General features: G+C 39.1%; 1 protein-coding gene across 6 annotated transcripts in view; it reads left to right on the top strand.

Annotated features, from left to right (window-relative positions):
- The window catches only part of GRIN2D (glutamate ionotropic receptor NMDA type subunit 2D), a 557,401-nt gene that overhangs the window by 490,122 nt on the left and 43,527 nt on the right, over positions 1-23,752 (top strand). For all 6 annotated transcript variants that reach the window (XM_075191487.1, XM_075191484.1, XM_075191483.1 and 3 more), the window contains 2 exons: positions 5,154-5,314; positions 6,969-7,156. In XM_075191487.1, the coding sequence (XP_075047588.1) occupies positions 5,154-5,314; positions 6,969-7,156 (349 nt within the window). The remainder of the gene's footprint in view (positions 1-5,153; positions 5,315-6,968; positions 7,157-23,752) is intronic.

Raw genomic sequence — 23,752 nt, 5'->3', positions numbered from 1 at the left:
TAACTGTCATTTATTTAGTGCATTCTGCAAAATAACAGCTAGAATCTGATTCTTTGCTATAGGCAACATCTCCACTTTTGCAAACCCGTAGTTTAGTAAATATACCCCAAGGTGTCTCGGGTCATCCATCCTGTATTAGCCTTGCTCTTTCCTGGTAAGTATGAACCGATAAAGTTCATAGACTATTCATAGAAATGTGGTGCTTATATGGACTGCTATGTGCCGACAAATTATGTGTGTTCCTAGAGGAAGGGATATACATGTTCTCAATTTAGCAAATATAATATATTAGAAGGGCTAAATAGGTATCAACTTATGATAAAAAATAATTTGTAATCTATCCATAAAATTACTACCAAAATCAATAAAATAATACAGTAGTAATATGGAAAGAAATGTATGTGCCTAGTATAACACTTATATAATTAATTTAGTAGTTGCCTGAATCAGCTTCTCTAAAATTATAAACATCTTGTCCAGGGGAAAAGAGAAAATTGAATCAAATCCGGTAAATATAACAATTATTACAGCGTTGTTAATGTGGGAACGGAACGCCTCTCTTGTTCTTTATATTACCCCGTAAGACTTGTGCAGAACGAGCGACGAATTTCTAGTCTCATCAATAGCTGACCAGCTTTCTGTAACATATTCAGTAATGTAGTATTCAGTGCAAGTTGCAAATGGGTTTAATCCGTAATGTGTTTCCGAATATTATAAGGAATTATCCAACCTCCACTAAGCCATAGTACTTACAAACGTCTGCAGACACAGTTCAAAGGGCTCCTTCAATATTACAGCTGCTGTTTATTAACATTAATGTTACCTGTGAGTTCTGTGCAGCAGTGCGGCTGAAAAATTCTGCTATCATGCAAGTAAAGGAACATCAAACCAAGCAAATAACTGTATCCAGGCATTGAAGAGATAGGATCGCACAATAGGATGTCATAGTGTGTTTTATGTGAGACACATATTACTTGCAATAATTCAGGTTTTTTTTGCAAACTCAGGTTTTTTTTGCAAACTACATAATATGCAGTCTCTCTCTCGTTCTTTACTGTGGTTGTTATGTTCTTGTAGATCTACTTGGTGTCTGAGGACCTTGTGAGAGAAATTGCAGACTCATCCATTGTTGTGACTAATACTTTGTTACATTAAAGTGGTAGGGGCATACAAAAGTGTGTTATATTTTAAAGTGTGTATCCAGGTTAGGTACAAATACTGGCAACATCCAATTAAAAAGTCCTAACATGTTCCTACGATATTTGTTATGCAATTTCTGCAGATAATTTTATTTGCTGTCTTTGCCTCTTGTTGGGAGTAGTATTTTATGCTCCTACTTTTTGTGTTCTACTGGCAGTGTTTCCATTTTATTAGTGACTGATTGTGATTTGGTTGTACTAGGACACTCAAATTGTCCATTTGACAGTAGTCATACTAAGGGCTAGATTTACTAAACTGCAGGTTTGAAAAAGTGGAGATGTTGCCTATAGCAACCAGTCAGATTCTAGCTGTCATTTATTTAGTACATTTTGCAAAATGAGAGCTAGGATCTGATTGGTTGCTATAGGCAACATCTCCACTTTTTCAAACCCGCAGTTTAGTAAATATACCTCTAAGTGTGTATTTACACATTGACCTTAAACGTGCTTGTTTCATAGTTGCCAACTCCCCTATACAGGTAGGATTCAACTTGCAATGTGAAATATTTTTTCACCCAGATAATAAGGGTAATTTATAGAGATGAGCGGGCTCGGATTGCGCTAATCCGAGCCCACCCGAACAGTGCGGATCCGACGGGATCCGAGCACTGTTCGGGTATTTCCAGCGGCCAAAAGAAATGAAAGCGAGGCTATGACATCCAAGTCTCGCGTCGGATCTCGTGAGACTCAGATTGCATAAATTCCCCGCTTGCGGCCGCCATCTTCAGTCGGGCTCAGATCATTGAAGAGGGAGGTTGTAGTTTGGTGCTCCTGTATCCTGTCACTCTGTCCTGCTTAATCCAGTGGTTACTTAGTCCTGTGCTCTGTCCTGCTGATCAGTCCAGTGGTGCTTTGTCCAGTGCTCTGTCCTGCTGAGTCCAGTGGTGCTTTGTCCAGTGCTCTGTCCTGCTGAGTCCAGTGGTGCTGTGTCCTGTGCTCTGTCCTGCTGAGTCCAGTGGTGCTGTGTGTGTCCTGTGCTCTGTTCTGCTAAGGCCATTGTTATTTAAAAATTATTAAAAAGTTATAAAAAAATAAAAATTATAAAAATATTATACTAAAATAATTTTAAAAAATTATAAAAAAAAGTATACAGAAATAATTAAAAAATATATAAAAAAATTATAAAAAAAGTATATAAAAATTTCTACTGCAATATATAAATACGTTCACTGTTCCTGCAGTCAAGAAATATTAGTACTGCAATATATAAATACGTTCACTGTTCCTGCAGTCAAGAAATATTACTACTGCAATATATAAATACATTCACTGTTCCTGCAGTCAAGAAATATTGCTACTGCAATATATAAATACGTTCACTGTTCCTGCAGTCAAGAAATATTAGTACTGCAATATATAAATACGTTCACTGTTCCTGCAGTCAAGAAATATTACTACTGCAATATATAAATACATTCACTGCTCCTGCAGTCCAGAAATATTAGTACCAGAGATTAAACTACGTTCACTGTTCCTGATTGGTTTGTTAAAGTGCGAATGTCCTATTTCAACAACATCAGGGTGGGTGGGAGGGCCCAAGGACAATTCCATCTTGTACCTCTAGCAAACTCTTGCAAACTGCCATCCTGTCTGCCACTGCAGTGCCACTCCTAGATGGGCCACGTGTTTGTGCCGCCCACTTGTGTCGCTTAGCTTAGACATCCAGCTACCTCGGTGCAACCTTTTGGACTAAAAACAATATTGTGAGGTGTGAGGTGTTCAGAATAGACTGGAAATTAGTGGAAATGAATGTTATTGAGGTTAATAATAGTGTAGGAGTGAAAAATAAATAAATATGGATTTTAGCACCTTTTTATGCCTTTTTAAAAAAAAAAATCAAAACCCAAAATCAGAACCAAAACCTTTCGTGGGGTGTTTTGGCAAAACAAATCAGAACCCAAAACCTCAAGCTAATCAGAACCCAAAACCCCAAAAGTGGCCGGTGCACACCCCTAGTAATTTATGAATATCAAAATATGTGCACAGCGCATTTCATATTGTGCTTACATCTATCTGCCTTTCACACAAACCAGAGCACATCCACATTTCAGTTTTCAGACCTGCCCATTGAAAATGAGTTGGCATCAGTTTTTGTGGAATTACAGGCTGGGAATGCGCATGGTGGAAAGGTTAAAAATGTCACTAAGCCTACTTCTATTTTAGGACCACTCCTTTCATTAATTTCAACATTCAAAATATTGCTCAGTTTTACCTCATTTATGTCTTAAATTAATCAGAGAATGGGTCTCCATTTATTACAAGTGCCACTATAATACATTATAACGTTTGTGTTAGATTAGCAGAATTGATCCTACAAAATCACCCTTCCATATAAAATCTGGAGGGTGCAAACTGCAATGCATTGAAAGCATAGCCTAATGCGTTGTTTAGATCACCTGCGTGGACTTGTAAAAAAACGTCCATCAGCTGGGAGAAAAATGCTCTGGGGCAGCCCGCAGACCAAGGATCACCTCTTCAAATATGTCCTCTACACCTCTAGAATCTCATGTAAATATATTGTCCTGAAAAACATAATGTTGTCTATGAAAGTAGATGTAAAATTAGGCATAATGGGCATTTAGTTATAAAGCTCCCAATCCACCCAGCTCGTCTGATCAGATTAAGCAAAATTTTTCACGCCGCCTATACTGCCATTGTGACATGCAAACTCCATGAACCCTGCATCATCTTGTGCAAGTGGACCACAAAATGCAAGTTATCACATAGACAAAGATTGCACTGTGCACCTGCAGGGTTAGCTTGTATTGGTCATGGCTCTTAAAATACTCAGTGTTAATACCTTTTATCATTACACTTATACCTTATAGTTAAACTTGATAACCTTCTTATCTAAAAATAACGACACGGACACCAGATATGTTTGGCAAAAAAGGGCGTATTTTATTTAGTGCAAAATTTTATTTAAAACTTTGATGGCGACGAGAGCGAAGCAGTCAGCTAACAACCAATCTTTAAACCAATACAGTGTAAGGTGAATCTCAATACCGCTGTGCCAAGACTTTACGAATCTCAAGTCTTTACCATTGGCCGGTACTAAGCTTGGCGTCATCGTGACTGCCCCCTTCTGGACTCACATTGCCGCGTACGACAGAGTATTCTCCACCACAGAGGACCAAGAGTCAGGCCACTGCAAAAGGGGCAGTGACGTGCGGCCAATTTTAATGGTAGCACCTTCGATTAGTCGCTGACTACATTGCTCTCCTACCTACTGCGCCTTGTCTTAAGACGAGAAATTTAACCGTAGCATGACCAACCTATGCCGGGCTGGAGGGAGGTATCTGAAGTCCAGGAAGCAAGAGAGCCAGCCCACTGTGCCAAGTTAATTTATCACCTCCTGCGACGCCACTACCCCCAGAGTGATAGGCTGGCTGCAAAAATTGTTTAACCCCTAATGGTCAGTGCTGATGAAGTATAACACAATATTTTTAATTACCCTCAGCTTAGGGCTTCACTTAAACTATTTTGCCTTCTTCTGTTTTCTCCTTTTTTTTTTACAATAGCTGCACAGTAGTATTCATTCTATATGCTGTAATTATACATATCTGGTGCTATTAAGCGAGTATTTAAATACTCTTTTAATATAATCATATTCAGTGGTCATGTCATGTTAGGTTATATAGGGGGATATTCATGTTGCTGCGAGGTCCCGCGAAAACGTACATGATGTGTCTCTGCTGGATGTTTATTGTATTAGTCTTCACTCATTGCTGCTTACATCAGCAATGTTTTCTGCACTGTAATTAGGGTAAATGTGAGCAGAAACGCATCACGCAAGATTGCTATGGAACTTCCTCAGGAAAGAGTGCATTCAGTATAACTTAAATTTAATCATCTGCAAAGTGTCCTTGGAAATTGTCCTTAAATGTTTACCATTGTGGTCAGGTGGACGTTGTCTTGTAATGTTTGTAGCTGATTCGACATTTGCATTATCAGTTTCAGAGGCCTCATGAGCAGTACCCTCCATTAAAGTTTGGCACAGTTCCCAATGGGAGTACAGAGAAGAACATTCGAAGTAATTATCCAGACATGCATGCCTACATGGTCAAATACAACCAGCGACATGTAGAGGATGCCCTGCAAAATCTAAAGACTGGGTGAGTTATTTATTTGAAGCTGCATTCTAAAAATACAAAATAGCAAAAACAAAATACAGACACAAAATAGTATATAGTTTATACATAGATCTTCATGCAACTTAAATGAAAACCTCGGACAAAAGTTACCTTTTAATTATAAAGTGTCTCAAAACAAGACAATCTGGTTAATTAGAAATACATACTATACTGTGTTGGGTGTCAGATAGAAACTGCTTGGACATAGTTGGGAAGACAACGGACACATAATTAAAAGTTTACTTTTATTTGGAGTTCGTTTTTATGGTACATACACAAAGGTGCATACTATGCACTACATTCTACGTTCCACTGGTTCTGCTTTCATCTCAGCTTAATCAATTAAATGGAGCAGCTGACAGAACGGCTTATTCCATTGCTGGTTCATCAAGCACTCAGCAGTGTCAATGTGTCCAACAACAGATCTACTATACGATAGTATATCCTGCTCCAATGGAACTTACAGTGAAGTGATAGCAAGCACCTGACTATATATACCTTGAAATAAATCCTAGGTGCTAGGTAATGTTGAGAAAGTTGTACTGTACCATTATGATTTCTTAGCCAAAGATCATGACAACTCCTTTGTTTTCCACGGTGCATTATCACTTGGTTAGAGCGTGCAATATGCGTCACCCACAGATGGTAATAAATTAAAACATGCAGAGATTATATATGCTTCACACATTGCAATATAATTTTTTTTAAAAAAAACTATATATATATTATAATTATTAAAAAAAAATCATGTTAAAATTATCTTTTTTTAAACAGGTTATAGTTAATTTTGTACTATAAAAGTGGAGACTGTATTCTTTCAATACAAACATGATATGTAATTTGTGTCTGCAACAATATATTTCAAATTCATCTACTAGCATTGCATTTAGATGCAAAATGGGCACTGAACCACAGCAACCAATCAGACACTTGCTTTTATTATCTAAGTTTCTTTGGACATATAAAAGCTAAACTGCTGGTTATTGTAGCTCAGTGAAAATGTGTAACTGAAATGCAACATTAGTAAATGAGACATTTAGAAATTGCTGTAGTGAATCTATAAAGTTGTCTATAAAGTTGTCTCAGTCACTTTGAAAAAAATCCTATGGTGCCTATCTAGTGCCTGTTCCTGATTTTGGCATGAGTTTTGTCAAATGTTGTCTAAATTGTCACCGATAGTGCGCCCTAGTGTAGAAATCCATAAGCACAATCAGGACCATCTTAACAACATTATAGGCCTCCGGGCAAAGCAGTGCACCGGGGCCCCTAGATATAGATATAGATATAGATGTATACAGATACAGATACAGATATAGATATAGATATAGATATAGATATATAGAGATAGATAGATGTACTTGCTCAGTGACCCTTGAAGGTTTTTTTTTGCAGGTTTTTTTCTTTTGCAGGATTATTTATTTTCATTAAGAGCCGTGCCTATGGGGCCCCCTTGCCCATGGGGCCCCCGGGCAGCTGCCCATCGTGCCCAATGGAAAAGATGGCCCTGAGCACAATATAAAACTACACAGGTGTCCTAAGATGAAACCCCATAATACAGTACATTGTGATCACAAAGTGCCTCAGTTTTATGAGAAGCATTTAATGTTCAATTGCTCGTTGTTCGTTTTTGTTAAAGGAAACTGGATGCATTTATTTACGATGCAGCTGTGCTCAACTACATGGCACGAAAGGATGAAGGGTGCAAGCTGGTGACTATTGGCAGTGGGAAAGTGTTTGCTACCACAGGCTATGGCATTGCTCTGCAGAAAGGTTCTAAGTGGAAACGTTCTATCGACCTAGCGTTACTACAATTTCTAGGAGATGGTAAGTGTTGTCTGACTGCCCAGTCTGTGACCAATACATAATTACATGTCTCAATTGTTTTGTTTTTAATTTTTTTGGGTAACTTTGTTTATTATGCTATTTTTAAAAGGGTGTTGTTAAATTAAACTCACCGGGCCAGTGTCATTAAGGAGAGCAAAGCATAAAAAAGGAGTAACTTTGCACCTGGGCAAAACCATGTTGCATTGGAGGGGGAGGTATATTTAAACTGTTAGGACAGATTTATAGTTGGGGTAGGGCATGTCCTAGATCAGTTTTAAATTTCAGTGTAAAAATAGAGCTATCCAGTATTTCTGTGCTACATGATAAAACAGCCAGTATTTAACTTGTGTGCAAAATAATAAACTAATTTGCATCCCTTGCATTGTAACATGGTTTGTCCAGGAGAACATTTACTCCTTTTTTTGCCTTACTTTCCTTACTGACTCAGGCCCCCATATGTTCTCTGTTAGCCTGCACTTTGTAGTCATAGATCATCTGGCTCTACAGCTAGAAAACTAATATTTGCCTACAGGGAAATGAGGTTTTTTTTTATTAGTAACTGGAGATGTATTGTTTTATGTTTATCTCTTTATATTTAAAAAATGGACATGGGAAATACATTACAGTGAAAGGTGTAAATGTATCTTGAAATCAGTATTAGGATAGTATTTTACGAATATGTTAAATGTCCTAAAATTATAAATTGCAGAAACAATGCACAGAGGGTCAGATGCACTACTGACATTGTGTCATAAAACAGCATTAATATATCTATCTATATATATATATCTATATATATATATATATATATATATATATATATATATATATATATATATATATATATAGGTCAACACATCAGGATGGTGCCCTTGCATAAAATATAAAAGTGATTGGCAGAACTAAGTGAGGGGATAGGTACTCATTACTGCTATGAGAATAAACACTGGTGATCAGTTCCTGTACTTATACAGGACTTGCCACTACTATACTAAAAGAATGTCAGCTTTTGAAACTCTGTTGTGCACATCAATAACCTTGACTACTCATTTTTTTTTGCATCTGTAAAAGCCAATTTTTCCTTAGCGTACATGTGTTCAACCACCCTCAAGACTGCACGCAGTTATTGGTGCTTATTATTCAGGTTTAGAGTATAGACAAGAGAAGAGAAGGCAAAGTCAAACAAACTGGAGTCAGGATGCAGATCAGCAATTGCCCTACAAAATCAACAGGCAAGATGAGGTCAAACGAATCAAGAGTCAGGACTAGAGGAGGACAATCAAAATCCATGATTGAGGCAGAGGATGACATTAGAATAATAAGCACAGAGGTAACCTATAACTGGCAATACGTACATGTGAGAACAACCATTTGTATGTGGCATGTGCTTAATAAAACACATGTACAGATCATGTTACGGAGTACAGAAACAAGGCTCATGAGTGGCTGCAAATCGTGTGCATGTGTCTAATCTGTTGTACAGGTAAGACCCACAGCTATTTGGGGAATTGATTAACTCATTGTCTGTGAGGACACAGCATTCGCCCAGGAAAACAGAGCCAAACTATAGCAACTTGGAAACCGTTTCAGATATATATTTATAGGCATTTGGCATGTAGAATTACAAGATTAATAGTACATTGACAAAGAGATATCGCTAGAGCTGATAAGTCACTGTGGTACCTGGACCAAGGTTTGCTATTATGGGAGAAATTGGCTGGCCAGACACTTTTGTCATTCTAATGGAGCAAGTTTTCCGCCAAGCTGTACTTAATGTGACAAGATGAATAGGTGCTCCTCCCATCTTGCGGTCTGGAATGTTGAGGGGTGCACAAACGTCACATAGGTTTTGAGGGTATTTCATTGCAACCGATTTCTTTCCCTGAACATTGTCAGACTTCATGGAAAGCTCCATTTATAGTTGGCATTATGGATTGTTCACTCTTTCTCATTTAGGCCCTGTGCACCCTACCAAAGAGTATTGGCTCAGTTGCAGGGTTATGCAGAGTAATATTAAAGATATTTTCCTCCTGATTTGCTTCTAGGATTCTTCTCTTTTGAATATTTTTGCATCATTTACAAGAGTATATCTTTCATTTGAGATTTCATATGGCAAATATGTTCTCCCTGCTCATATGAAGTTTTCTACATTGAGACAATAATGTCATCCTACTGCTCTTACTTGTCCACTACTATGGCCCCTCAATGGGAAAAGATCTCTGATTAGTTATCTCCATGTGATATAACAGCACTTGAAGAATGAATTTTGTCCCCAGTGATTTAATGTGATCACTGATGTTGATATCCACCATTATGGCCTAGCTACCCTGAGTAGGAGGATTTTGAGTCTGTAGAGGAGAAGAAGGGGCTTGGAGAGCTAATTGGTGCGACTGCCCTCTTAGGTGCACAGTAAAATACCACCGGAGAATAAACACTGCTAGGTTTAATGTATTAGGATATTTGTCCCGTTTCAGGGGCGTTGAAAGCGATCCTTCTTTTTTCTCCTTCTCATTGAGTGATGAGAAACTAACTTTTGGGACATATGTATGTTTTTGGTGCAGGGTTTAGCTCAGAGCTTCAATCACTCGCATCCCATCTGCTCCATGAACCAGCTACAGCCCCCAAACACTATTAACTATTTGCAAAATTCTGCACTAAAAAATTATACCTGCAACATTTAAAAATTGCTGTAGTGATTGCATTAATTCATTGCAGTCACTCAGAACAAATCTTATGGTCTATTTAGTGTCTCTTCTTGACTTTGGCAAGAGTTTTGTGATTTCTTGTCTAAATTGTCAGTGAAAGTTTCCACTAGAGACGGATTCCTGAAGCAACTTATAAAAAATACACAGGCCTCCCACTACATAACCCCACAACAGTCATAAAGTACATTGTGCTTACAAAGTGTGTAATTTCTATGAGAAGCACTTGGGGGTTATGTACAGCTGGACATAAGTCTGACTCCTAACCATAAAAAAAACTTTTTACAGACTGTACATATCACAGACTTAGAGAGGCGAAACAGGGAAGATAGTGGGCGGGCAGGCTTGGGCATAGTCCAGTAAGGACAATTTAACCCTCCTTAATCAATATGCTGAGGGAGAAGTAGCCAGTTTGATAGTTTTTAACCCCTTTTCCATAAATATGTGCCAAAAATATATTAGGCTGAGGAACCTGATTGCCATGTCCTAGAAAAGCACTTTGTTAAATTTTGAAGAACATCTGGCCTCCAACCTCCGATAGTATATGGTAGCAAAACACACATATTAAATGACCCTTAGACTAGGTACACACTGAAGGTTCCTCAGCCAATTTCCGGACCAATCACCCGATAAACGATCGCTCAGCCACACATCGCGTTAGTGTATATACTTACACAATGAATGACGGTTTTTCCAAAGTGCCGATTGACGTTTCATTTGGTTGGTCGTATGTGGTGTGTGTATGCACTCACGATCACAATCTCCATAGAGTTTACAGAGTCATGATCTTTTCAGTGATGCTAGCATTGAACATGTCCTGGGGCCTGATTCATTAAGGATCTTAACTTGAGAAACTTCTTATTTCAGTCTCCTGGACAAAACCATGTTACAATGCAAGGGGTGCAAATTAGTATTCTGTTTTGCACATAAGTTAAATACTGCCTGTTTTTTTATGTAGCACACAAATATCAACTTTAAATTTCAGTGTACAAATAAGCTATCAAGTATTTGCACCCCTTGCATTGTAACATGGTTTTGTCCAGGAGACAGAAATAAGAAGTTTCTCAAGTTAAGATCCTTAATGAATCAGGCCCCTGGTGACTAAATGTAGAGAGTGCTGCAGATGGAATAATTCGTTTGTTCGTTCTGAGACTGAATGTTTCATTTCAGAGTCACAGAAGCTAATGAAATTCGTTAAGACGTGTGGATAGCTATAACAAGGCAGTTAGTCAGTGTGACAGGAATGAATGAAGGAATGCATATTGTGCGGTCATTCTCTAAATGACTATAGGACCAAATGAAGAGCATAGATCTGAAGGTAAATCGTGTGTAGTGTGTATGCATGAATTGCCTGACCGGTTGGTCTTTCAGTCGTAAGTACAATTGCTGGAGATAACAGATTGGTCGGAAAATTCTCCAGTGTGTACTTAATCTTACAAAGGATGTTACAGTATCAAAGTTAAAGTCTCCATTAGTCATGTAACAGTATAATATATTGTAAAAACAATCAAAATCACATATCAGTATTACTGATGAAGCTCAACCTTGTTCAAAATCTTTACTTTTCTGACATTATTGTGATTAAATCAATGTGTTCACACAGTGTGTACTTCTTCGGAACATGATGACCAAGACAACATATTAAACATCACTCATCAAGCTCTGAGATCACAGCTGTAAGACATAATATTAATATGAACACTTTTCATGAACATAGACTAATATAATAATATACTTTTATAACATAAATATATTGCTCGGGCATAAATAGTAAAAATGCTTAGATTCAAATACATTTTTATTTGCAATCTGCGTGAACAAAGAAAATGTTATTTTTGACAGTACTCAATAGTCAAAGAAAAATATAGCAATTTGCAACAGCTGTTTTAATAATGTATATTTCCTAACCAGCTGTCATGGTCTACGTCTGTCTGTACTGTGTTTTCAATTTGCCCTATACATTCTCCTTGAATAGAGTTGCTTCAACCGCATGCAGAAAATGGAAATAAAATAAATCACTTGTACTCACCATTTAATTCACAGTCTGGGGTTTAATAGATAAAAGAAGAACTGGCCAATCAGTTGACAGTTTTAGACTTTGCTGTTATGTGGTTGGATGTTTTCAAAGGTAGTGGAACATGGAAAAAAAATGAGGCCTTTTTTCCCAGCAGATGAGTTTATTGATTTTCCTGTGTGTATGTGAGAAATAAAGAACGCAGTGTTACTTTGAACAGCGTTACACAGCCATAAGTATATGTTACGCTATTTGATCACACCTTTATTTAACAGGATTGACACTTAAAAGCTAGTTTTCAATGTAATCATTTTCACTTCATTGTGTCAAGTCCTTTCCCAGTGATTATTTTGTTTAACTGTACTGACTCACTTTCTAAGCAAGAGTGTACAGCTATGGACATCCTTTTGAAAGAGAATTGAATCATGTTGTTTCCCTATATGTGAATTGTGTGAATCAAATCCCACTATGGGACCGGCCTGGAGGAGAGATGTCCCTCTGCCACATAGCCCAGCCAGTTCCACCGGTCCTTGCTACAAATGGCTGTTCACTAATTGCATACTAAACCATAGATGCTTCTAACAAGTACAATAAGTGCATAGAAAGATTTTTTTTTCCAAGAACGACATATATGTAGTAGTATGAAATGTTGCACGTTTTCACTGTTGACATGTGTAGTCTAATTTTAAAGTGTCTCTTGGTGAAATAGACATTCTACCAGACTCTAATTAAACATTGATTGACTTATGAAGCAATTTATTATTAGCAGTAACTTGACTGTGAAATGCAGATAAGCTGAGTTATTGGAGGAAGATGTCTTTACTATCAAATAGAATAATATTGGAGGTTATACAACAATGGTTTTTCTGTCTTCCTCTGTCTGAAGATTTAATTAATACTAGTTCTGAAAGTATTTTTAACATCTCTTTTGTCTGCAAATGTTGTTCTCTTACTGTCTGCTCACTACATTAATGTTATAATACTTTTTTCCATCTGAAAAATTGGAAATTGATAAGCAAAGTTTAAATATTTACCATATATATTAAGTCTTTGTGGGGCTGCAAGGACTTATTTGCAAGATGAATACAGTCATGAATGTCAGCCTATTTCCAAATCCTTTTTTTCTCATATATAATTTTAGCTGCAGTTTGCACTAGCGGCCCCCTCCTATCTGTTTTGCTACCCAAATGCTACGAGTAGCCCTGCATGAATATATATGCAGTAGGTCTTATTTGGTTGATTATAGCCCAACAAACCAGTCTATGAATTAGATGGCTCAATTTAAATTGGACTTTAAGGAGAAGTTTGCTTTACTTTCTTTTACTTTCTAATCCGCCTCCCCCACATAGCAAATGGCACCCCTCTTTTTTGGATTAGTTAGTTTTTTTAATAATCAGTACAAGGTAGAGTTTACAGAAAAAAGAAAAGAGAATGAAGGGGAGGGTTACTCCATTATTATTACATATATATGTAAGTAATATCTACTACTAATAATAATAAAATAAAAGTATAATAAAAAAGTATAGTAATAAAAGTAATAATAGCAACATAGAAATAGGAGTCTTAAAGGGTTTAGCCCATTGTTTGGGGGAATGTGGTGAAATATCATCATCATTTATTTTAGTGCCACTAATTCCACAGCGCTGTACAGAGAACTCACTCACATCAGTCCCCGCCCCAATGAAGCTTATAGTCTAAATTCCCTAACATACACACACAGACCGAGATAGTCTAAGGTCAATTTTTAATAGCAGCCAATTAACCTACCATGTTTTTGGTGTGTGGGAGGAATCAGATCACCCGGAGGAAACCCATGCAAACACGGGGAGAACATACACACTCCACATAGATAAGGCCATGGTCAGGAATGGAACTGATGAACCCAGTGCTGTGAGGCAGAAGTGCTAACCACTAAGCCTCAGTGAAATATTAAGCAAAGAGTGCTTTTTCATCCCATAGCAATTTTGCCACCTTTGCCATGATTATCCTCTTGGAGGACAGATTGCTAGCTTGTGCAATCAGCATTTCTATTCAGCTGGTATAAGATGTATCTAATAGATTTGGTTAGAAATAAATCTGTGTTGCTTCATGGTGGTATGTGCTGCTTCAAGTAAGATAGTAATTTAGAAGTAAAGATTGAAAGCTCATGGAACCATTATGAAATATGGATAGGCTTATGCATAGGCTTGTGCATGGGTTGATAGAGTAAGGTATATTTAATATGTTTAGTGTTTATACTGAATAAAAATAAAATATGCTAATATATCATTAACTTTACAAATCAAAGTGAGTCATGTGTAACATATGTAGTAACATATTTTTATAGCTACTTCAGTCTCTTTGTGGATTGGATCGATTTGAGCTCCAGACGCTGTAGTAAAATTACGCTCTTACCCTAAACTTTCCCTGTAGTGGTCCTATTCATGTATATGTGTATATCGCACAGATTTATCTTAATCGGGTGGATAAATGTGTAATAAGGCTATAGCCAATTTTGGGGACACTTGGAAGTTAACCATTTTAGACAATATTTAGGAATACAGCTGACCTAGAAGGTTTTATGGAGTACTCTCAAGTACTTGGAAAGGTCACAAGGCTTGTTACAAGAGCCCAATAGAGATGGTATGTAGTGTCTCGCATGGAGATACTTGTAACAACATTTGTGAAAGTCTCGTCTGGAGACATCAAACCATGAGTTTAGGACTGGAAAAATAATAAGGGAACAAGGCATGAGATGTCAGATATAAGATATTAGAAACTCGTGTTTGGGAATGATGTAGATGGAAATGGGCAGAAATTGGTAGAAACTTGAGGGAGTGCCATATTATCAGTGATCATGTTATGATCGGTAAAGGGGAGTGAGACATGGCACAAATTTTTTTTCGGAAGGCGATGAACATGCAGTAAATAGTCTCTGTCAAAGGTGGAACTTTGTCTGTCTCTATGTCTGCCCAGTGTTTAATACTTTGTGGTAGCTCTCTATGTGTGGGGGCCAGACTCCCACACATAGCGACAAATTCATCTGAGCATTGGTGAATTATCTCGGTTTTCTCTTCTTCCATAGAAAGGATGAAACTTCCCTATATTGTTGTGAGATGTTATGGAAGGTTTACGACTTTGGTTACCACTATCAAGATGTCATCTTAAAAGAGGGACAATTTGTATACCTGGTTTTTGAAACTTATAAACTGGATATCAGGATTAGACCTGGTTATTATTGTTGATAAATCTCACTTGGTTGTGATGAATTGGAATAATAGTGGTTTTAGTCTGATTGCAATCAATTTGTTTAATAAGGAGGTATTAATAATTTGAGAGCCGATAAATTTAGCAACCTACCCCGATTTATTCCCTTGTTGCTTCTGTTATTTTCCCTTTTCTCATTTATAACATTTCTGTTCTGTCTCCTGTCTACTCTTCTCCTCTCTCCTCCGTACTTCTTTCTTTCAACAATTCACATTTTATCTCTCCCCTACCTAGCCATATTTTCCAGTTTATTTTTTAATACTAGTATATCCAGCTTAGCTTGTCTTTTCTCTAACACTCTATAAGCCCAAACCTCCACTATTCATCAAGAAGTCTTTGAATCCCAGGTGCCAGTGCAACACCACTCCAGACTTCATCTCACAAGCAGGTGCAGACTTGGACTTTCTTAGAGACTGTGATTTTGCATAGCTACCCCCCCCCCTTCACTCTGATTGGTTGGTCCCGGATGGCCCTGTCCCATTTTCCTTGATGATCAAACCTCTCCACCGCAATTTAATGGGCTGAAGATTGCTGCTGGGGGAGTGGGGCAATTAGATTGCCCTGATCACCCCCCTCTGGATCTGCCAATTCTTACAGGACAGCAAAGGTCTCAATACAGAGTTCCATGGCGATGAATGGATAGATATTGTAGCACAGTTGCATGGATAAATGCTAGTGTAGCCTCACTCCAATGGTGCCGGCCCTGATAGTGACATTAGAATGGGAAGAGCAAATATTTTCAACAGTAAATTAAAGTAGTGAATATTTTTGAGTTCTCGAATTTGGATTGTAACAGAACAACTTTTAAGAAAGAGCTGGAATGGTTTATCCATTTTCCCCACAGCATAATATTCTGCTTCTGTCTAACTACTGATTTTCTAATTTCCGTAACTTGAGTTAGTTATTTATGTCATTTATGTAAAATACATTTTTACTTCAGCTCAGGTTAACCATTTTCTGCTAAATGACGATTGTATAAATGTAACACATTCAAGTTTGAATGTCTACAGTTACCACTTTCAAATGCATGTTCATGATAAAACACCCATAAGGGATATTTCAGCTAAACTATATCCACACTACAGCACAATCAGGCAAAGTGAGCAATGAACAAAGCAGAACATTCCAATTGCTTTTAGTAAAGTTTCATTTTAGCGGAAAACACTTCAACCACAAAGGTTCTTCAAACAAAAAGCAACTTGGCCCTCTGATCTTTTCTGATTCAGTCCTCTCTCATTTTGTGATAGAGATCAGATTTGCTATCTCTTTTTTTGCTTTTGATATGGTACATAAAGTGTTCTAAGAAGAACAGTCTTTATTTTGTAGTTGAAAACCAGCTGGGTGAGAGAGGTCTTGAGACACAAATACATATATAGATTTCTGATGATTTACAGTCCCCTACAAATAACAGCCTTAGTAACCTGAAGAATAACGCTAGGGGATGGTGTGTTTTTACATGGCAGCTTTTCACTTTGTTTTGTGTATTTCATGAAATGTACAGATCCACTAAATAGAAAACATAGAGGGCTTCACACAATGTAATGAAATGTCGTGACGCTACAGTCACATTATCCTATTAGAACACAATGTAATGAAATGTCATAATGCTACAGTCACATTATCCTGTTAGCACACAATGTAATGAAATGTCATGACGCTACAGTCACATTATCCTGTTAGTACACAATGTAATGAAATGTCATGACGCTACAGTCACATTATCCTGTTAGCACACAATGTAGTAAAATGTCATGACCCTTGTTATGAGCGTTTTGTCGCTATCCAATAACGATTGTTGAATCTCGATTTGTGTTTCCAACGCACAAAGATTTATTCTCAAAAAGTAGCAGAATAATTCAAGCGAAATAATAGTAAGTACAGCCGTTAATTATCGCAGGTGCTCTGGATCCAGTGAACAGTCATTCAGTCCTGAAGTCTGTGGTCTAGGTGACTGAACACTAGATGAGGAGCTGCTGCTTATATGCAAACAGAGATACAGTATAACAATGCAAAGGTGTGGCTTGCTTCTATTGGTCCAGGCATCAGGAGCGTCCGGGGGAAGCAGATCATAGGCTAGTTTAAGCAAAGGAATTCAAAGGAGGGGGTCATCTCTCCAGGGGATGAGCTCTGATCTTCCCGCCAAGATTACTCATCATAATAGTCCATAATTCCTTAACATTAATAACTTGCATATGCACTCTGCGATTCCTTCGCAGAGTGAACCGGACAGTTGCAAATGCGAAGAGGATTAATATGATACCACACATGACATGATTCCTTCAACATGTACCATATGTTTTACTGATATGCATATAACTTATACTATTACACATAAATACTATTATATTTCTACATAAATGACTATGTGTTGCAACTACCATTAATGTGTACTATTTTACAAGTGTGCGTGTTTGTGCGAATGTATGTAAAAGACTAAATACTGTTGTTTCCACGTGTTGCAGCAGCGTACGCCCTTCCATGCCGTAGCGTGCCCTTTCATGCCATAGCGTACCGTACGCATCTTTTCAAACAAAGACAACCAAGTTTGCTCGATTTTAATTGAAATTACCTTATCCAATTTGCTGACTTCGACACCCTATAGTCACATTATCCTGTTAGTACACAATGTAATGAAATGTCCTGATGCTACAGTCACATTATCCTGTTAGTACACAATGTAATGAAATATCACGACACTACTTTCGTATTATCCTGTCAGTACACAATGTAATGAAATGTCATGACCCTACAGTCACATTATCCTGTTAGTACACAATGTAATGAAATGTCATAACGCTACAGTTGCATTATCCTGTTAGTACACAATGTAATGAAATGTCATAACGCTACAGTTGCATTATCCTGTTAGTACACATTGTAGTGAAATGTCATGATGCTACAGTCACAATATCCTGTTAGCACACAATGTAATGAAATGTCATGTACACAAGAGAAAATAGTATCTTGCAGTGTTATTAATAAATGTGAAAGTTGCATTTTCCACATACAATTTAATTAAATACAAACACCTCCCCCCTAATATCTCCACATCTGTCATTTACTGCTGTATAAATCCAATGGGAATCTTCTTTCCTGCAGTAGTCCAACTGGAAATGACAAATCAGAAATCCTAATAGACATACATACTTGAGCCAACATGCTAACATATGAAGTACTATCAGCTGGCCAAAACGGAAGCAGGCAATCAGGATAGATAGTGCTGCTGGTGTCATCTTCACTCCATATCTTTACATCAGGCCTCCAGTACACGCAAAAGACATGTACAGCGGCTGCTGTATAGGACAGTGGCCACTTAGTTAGCGCAGGGGGGGGGGGTTCTAGAGACTCAGAAACCCCCCCTGCATGCGCCACTGAGTGACCAGCGCTGACCAAACAGAGTTGTTCCAGACAGCAGAGAAAATAATCCATTTACAAAGTAGGAACGCCTAATCCTTGCAAGCTTGATAGGATCTCTACATTAGTATCTCTGCCAGAATACTTTACACCAGACCTGTCAAACTCAAAACCACAACTGGGCCAAATAATCAAAGTCTAAACTTGTGTGGGCTGCAAGAAAAAGAAAAAGTCTCATATGCAATTTTGTAAGGTTTATTATTAAGAAGAAAAAAAAGTTTAATGTTTTCTTACTGATATTTCACACTGTGCCCTCCATGCTGCTTTTGCTCCCCTTCATCTGTCTCCCCTGTTTCACACTGCGCCCTCCATGCTGCTTTTGCTCCCCTTCATCTGTCTCCCCTGTTTCACACTGCGCCCTTCATGCTGCTTTTGCTCCCCTTCATCTGTCTCCTGTTTCACACTGCACCCTCCATGCTGCTTCTGCTCCACTTCATCTGTCTCCTGTTTCACACTGCACCCTCCATGCTGCTTTTGCTCCTCTTCATCTGTCTCCTCTGTTTCATACTGCACCCTCCATGCTGCTTTTGCTCCCCTTCATCTGTCTCCTGTTTCACACTGTGCTCTCCATGCTGCTTTTGCTCCTCTTCATCAATCTCCTGTTTCATACTGCACCCTCCATGCTGCTTTTGCTCCCCTTCACCGGTCTCCCATGTTTCACACTATGTCCTCCATGCTGCTTTTGCTCCTCTTCATCTGTCTCCTCTGTTTCACACTGTGCCCTCCATGCTGCTTTTGCTCCCCTTTATCTGTCTCCCCTGTTTCACACTGCGCCCTTCATGCTGCTTTTGCTCCCTTTATCTTTCTCCCCTGTTTCACACTGTGCCCTCCATGCTGCTTTTGCTCCTCTTGATCTGTCTCCCCTGTTTCACACTGCGCCCTTCATGCTGCTTTTGCTCCCCTTCATCTGTCTCCTGTTTCACACTGCGCCCTTCATGCTGCTTCCCCCCCCCCCTTATCTGTCTCCTGTTTCACACTGCGCCCTCCATGCTGATTTTGCTCCCCTTCATCTGTCTCCTGTTTCACACTGCGCCCTTCATGCTGCTTTTGCTCCCCTTCATCTGTCTCCTGTTTCACACTGCGCCCTTCATGCTGCTTTTGCTCCCCTTCATCTGTCTCCTGTTTCACACTGTGCCCTCCATGCTGCTTTTGCTCCTCTTGATCTGTCTCCCCTGTTTCACACTGTGCCCTCCATGCTGCTTTAGCTCCCCTTAACCTGTCTCCCCAGTTTCACACTGCGCCCTTCATGCTGCTTTTGCTCCCCTTCATCTGTCTCCCCTGTTTCACACTGCGCCCTTCATGCTGCTTTTGCTCCCCTTCATCTGTCTCCCCTGTTTCACACTGCGCCCTTCATGCTGCTTTTGCTCCCCTTTATCTGTCCCCCCTGTTTCACACTGTGCCCTCCATGCTGCTTTTGCTCCTCTTGATCTGTCTCCCCTGTTTCACACTGCGCCCTTCATGCTGCTTTTGCTCCCCTTCATCTGTCTCCTGTTTCACACTGCGCCCTTCATGCTGCTTTTGCTCCCCTTTATCTGTCTCCCCTGTTTCACACTGCGCCCTTCATGCCGCTTTTGCTCCCCTTCATCTGTCTCCTGTTTCACACTGCGCCCTCCATGCTGATTTTGCTCCCCTTTATCTGTCTCCCCTGTTTCACACTGTGCCCTCCATGCTGCTTTTGCTCCCCTTCATCTGTCTCCCTTGTATCACACTGCGCCCTTCATGCTGCTTTTGCTCCCCTTCATCTGTCTCCCCTGTTTCACACTGCGCCCTCCATGCTGCTTTTGCTCCCCTTCATCTGTCTCCCTTGTATCACACTGCGCCCTTCATGCTGCTTTTGCTCCCCTTCATCTGTCTCCCCTGTTTCACACTGCGCCCTTCATGCTGCTTTTGCTCCCCTTCATCTGTCTCCCCTGTTTCACACTGTGCCTTTCATGCTGCTTTTGCTCCCCTTCACCTGTCTCCCCTGTTTCAAACTGTGCCCTCCATGCTGCTTTTACTCCCCTTTACTTATCTTTCTATTGCTTTCTTTGTTCTCTCCTGTTTTCTTTAATTCTGTTTTCATCTTTTCTTCTCGTGGCTGCTCTCTGTGCGCTCCTCACTGCAAATGTCTGGAGTGCGAAGGAAGGAGGGAGGAGGGCACTGCACTATGATGCATAACACAAGCAAAATGACTTCTGCTGTCCTGTTATTTTCACCCAATATGGCAATTTTCTTTCTATTTCTAATACATACAATATTTCAGGTAATAGCAAGGGCAAAATGTACCTAATACCATGAAATAATAATACACATAATATATTGATACTCTGGTGCATATGCTTAGACTGGGCCAATGATTAAAAATTACATTAAACCGTGAGAAACAGGTGATGAATAAAAAGTTCTCAGTCCAGCAGCATCCCTGTTTCTTGACATACATATATAAACAAGCCACGCTATTATCAATTTCCCTATATACATATAAAATTATATTAATGTCATAAATAAACCCATATTGTATGTGTGGAAACAAAATACTAAACAAATAAAACACCCGTACCTTCTTCGGGAGAAACCTTCAGTTTTGATATCCTAGACGGTACACAGAATTGCTCTGAAATCACTGCTAAATTATATTTGTTATGTTTAAAAATAATATTCTCAAACTATCAATACAGTTCTATCGACAAGGGTCATAAATTAACACATAATGTTTTCCCCCTCTTTTACAAGGAACAAACCCACAACCTCTTAATCTTTCCACCTGAATCTAGCCAGCCGAGCATCTAGTCTACATATAAAAATAACTGACAGAGGAAGATATATAAATCTCACATAAGGATCTACTTTAATTATAGACAGCCTTCAGCTTTGTATAACCTTAAAATGTAATAAAACGTTCATAGAAAGGAACTTAAAAACGAAAGCAGACCTTAAAAGCTAATTTAATCATAAACTAATTGAATTATGTTTAATTTTTAACAAGTGTTTTTATGAGAAATTAAAGCACACTGCCATGGTGCTGTCTTAATTTATTTTTTTGATGCAGTATTGAATTTGGTATCATCTTTAGATTGGCTGACAGGTAGTGAAAGTAAAAACAATTTTTTTATGAGGTTGTATTTATTACTAATCATTATATATATATATATATATATATATATATATATATATATATATATATATATATATTTATTTTACTAGAGTGATTAAATTAATAGGAGTGCCTAGGTACACTATGGGGTAAATGTATCAAAGTGCAATTTTGCAACTCCAGCGATTTTCTCGGGAGAGTTGAAACTCGCCGATGTATGAAGCTGAGTTTTCATACAAAATCGCCAGAGTTCTGTTTCTGTCAAAATCGCTACTTGCAAAATCGCAAGAGATAAAACTCACCACTGTTTGCCACTGCAGCTATACAAGTCTACAATGTATGAAGCTGCGAGTTCGCAAACTCAGGAGAGTTTGCTTCTAAACACGCCGGATACAACACGCTGCTTGATAGCAGCGTGTTGTACAAACACATCACTGTTACACTGCCCTGGCAGTGTTAAAAAGTTAAAGAACAGATAAGAGTTTAAAAAAAAAAGCATGAGGTCCCCCCTCTATTCCAGCTTAACCCTAGTGCTGCCTGACTAGTGCTGGTCCCGTGAAAATCGGGGAAAATTTTGCGTGGGGTCCCCCCGATTTTCACTTTACCAGCACTAGGCAAACCAGCCAGGGTTGGCGGCACTATAGCAGGGGGACGCGCGGCAGGGGTCCCCCTGCCATAATGACTAACCAACCCTAGACTGTTCAGCGCTGGGCTGGATTCCCTAGGGAGTGTGGTCCGCTGAAAAAAACGAGCGCCCCCCCCCCTAGAAAGAACCAGCCCAGTGCTGATAGCACTAGGGCTCTTCCTACTACCCCTGGGCTGTGGGTAGTAGGGTAATACGGCGGTAAATAGTGAAAAAAACAAACTGACACCAATTTTGTTTGTGGAACTACAAGTCCCAGCCAGCCAGGTTGCCAAAAACAGTGTGGCCATGCTGGTGCTTGTGTAACTACAAGCACCAGCATACCCACGGCAGCCAGGGCATGTTGGCACTTGGAGAACCACAAGTGCAAACATGCCCTGACATCCCTGGCTTGCTGGGCCCTGTAGTTCCACAAAGAAAAAAGTTTACAAAACCACAAGTCCCTCATAAAAACCACATATATTTATTTAAAATAAAAACCCCACAATAAATACACTACCCACCCTCTTTTTTACCACATCTATTTAATAAAAATAAAAAAAAACCAAATACTTACCAATGATGTCTTCTTTCTTCTTACCAAGGTCCTGGCTTGCCCCAGTCCCTTAATATTTATACCTCCATTTTGACGGCTTGCCCCAGTCCCAGCCATTTAATACCTCCATAAACGATTGTTGAAAAACTGGAACACTTCGCCCAGAAGGGGCCCATATTTGTACATCCCGAATCTTTGTGCTTGATTGAAGAAAAATAAAAAAAGTCTTGAGACGCCGCAAACACCTCCTACCTAGTAGGAGATCCGTTTCGCAATGATCTTACGTTGTTTGCGTAAGAGCAAAGTACAGTATTATGGCATTTTCCCACGCTAGTATGGGAATCACCTAATACTGTAGCTAGCGCTTACGCAAGTAACGTAGCTCATTGCGCATGTGCAACGCAACTTGCGTAAGCTGTAATACAGTAAATACAGCTTACGCAAGTAGCGTAGCGCATGCGCAAGTAGCGTAGCGCATGCGCAAGTAGCGTAGCGCATGCGCAAGTAGCGTAGCGCATGCGCAAGTAGCGTAGCGCATGCGCAATGCGCTACGTTAATTGCGTAAGAGCTAAATACAGTAATAGGTGATTTGCACTTTGATCTGTTCTTTACAGTTTTTACAGCTGCCGGAGCTCCGGCAGCTGTATGACAGGGGCAGTGTAACAGTGATGTGTTTACAACTCACTGTTACAACACAGGAGAGTTAGCTAAACTCGGGAGTGTTTACATCGCTCAAAATCGCCAGAGATGACCAGCGATTTTGAACATGAGTGTCAAAATCGCAGCTTGATAGATTTCCAGTTTTTTTTAAAAAAAATTGCGGGTAAACATCCGCGATTTGCCGCGATTTCAACACGCTGGCAAACTCGCAGTTTGGTACATTTACCCCTATATCTTTTTATCTTAAGACGGTTAGTGATGGGTGTGCTTTAAATCAGCTCAGTGCCCTACCTCCCACAAAATCATCTT

The sequence above is a fragment of the Mixophyes fleayi genome, chromosome 11 (assembly GCF_038048845.1).
Source record: "Mixophyes fleayi isolate aMixFle1 chromosome 11, aMixFle1.hap1, whole genome shotgun sequence".
Classification (NCBI taxonomy): Eukaryota; Metazoa; Chordata; class Amphibia; order Anura; family Limnodynastidae; genus Mixophyes; species Mixophyes fleayi.
Note: the sequence above shows the minus strand (reverse complement) of the source record. Positions and strands in the feature narration are given on the sequence as shown.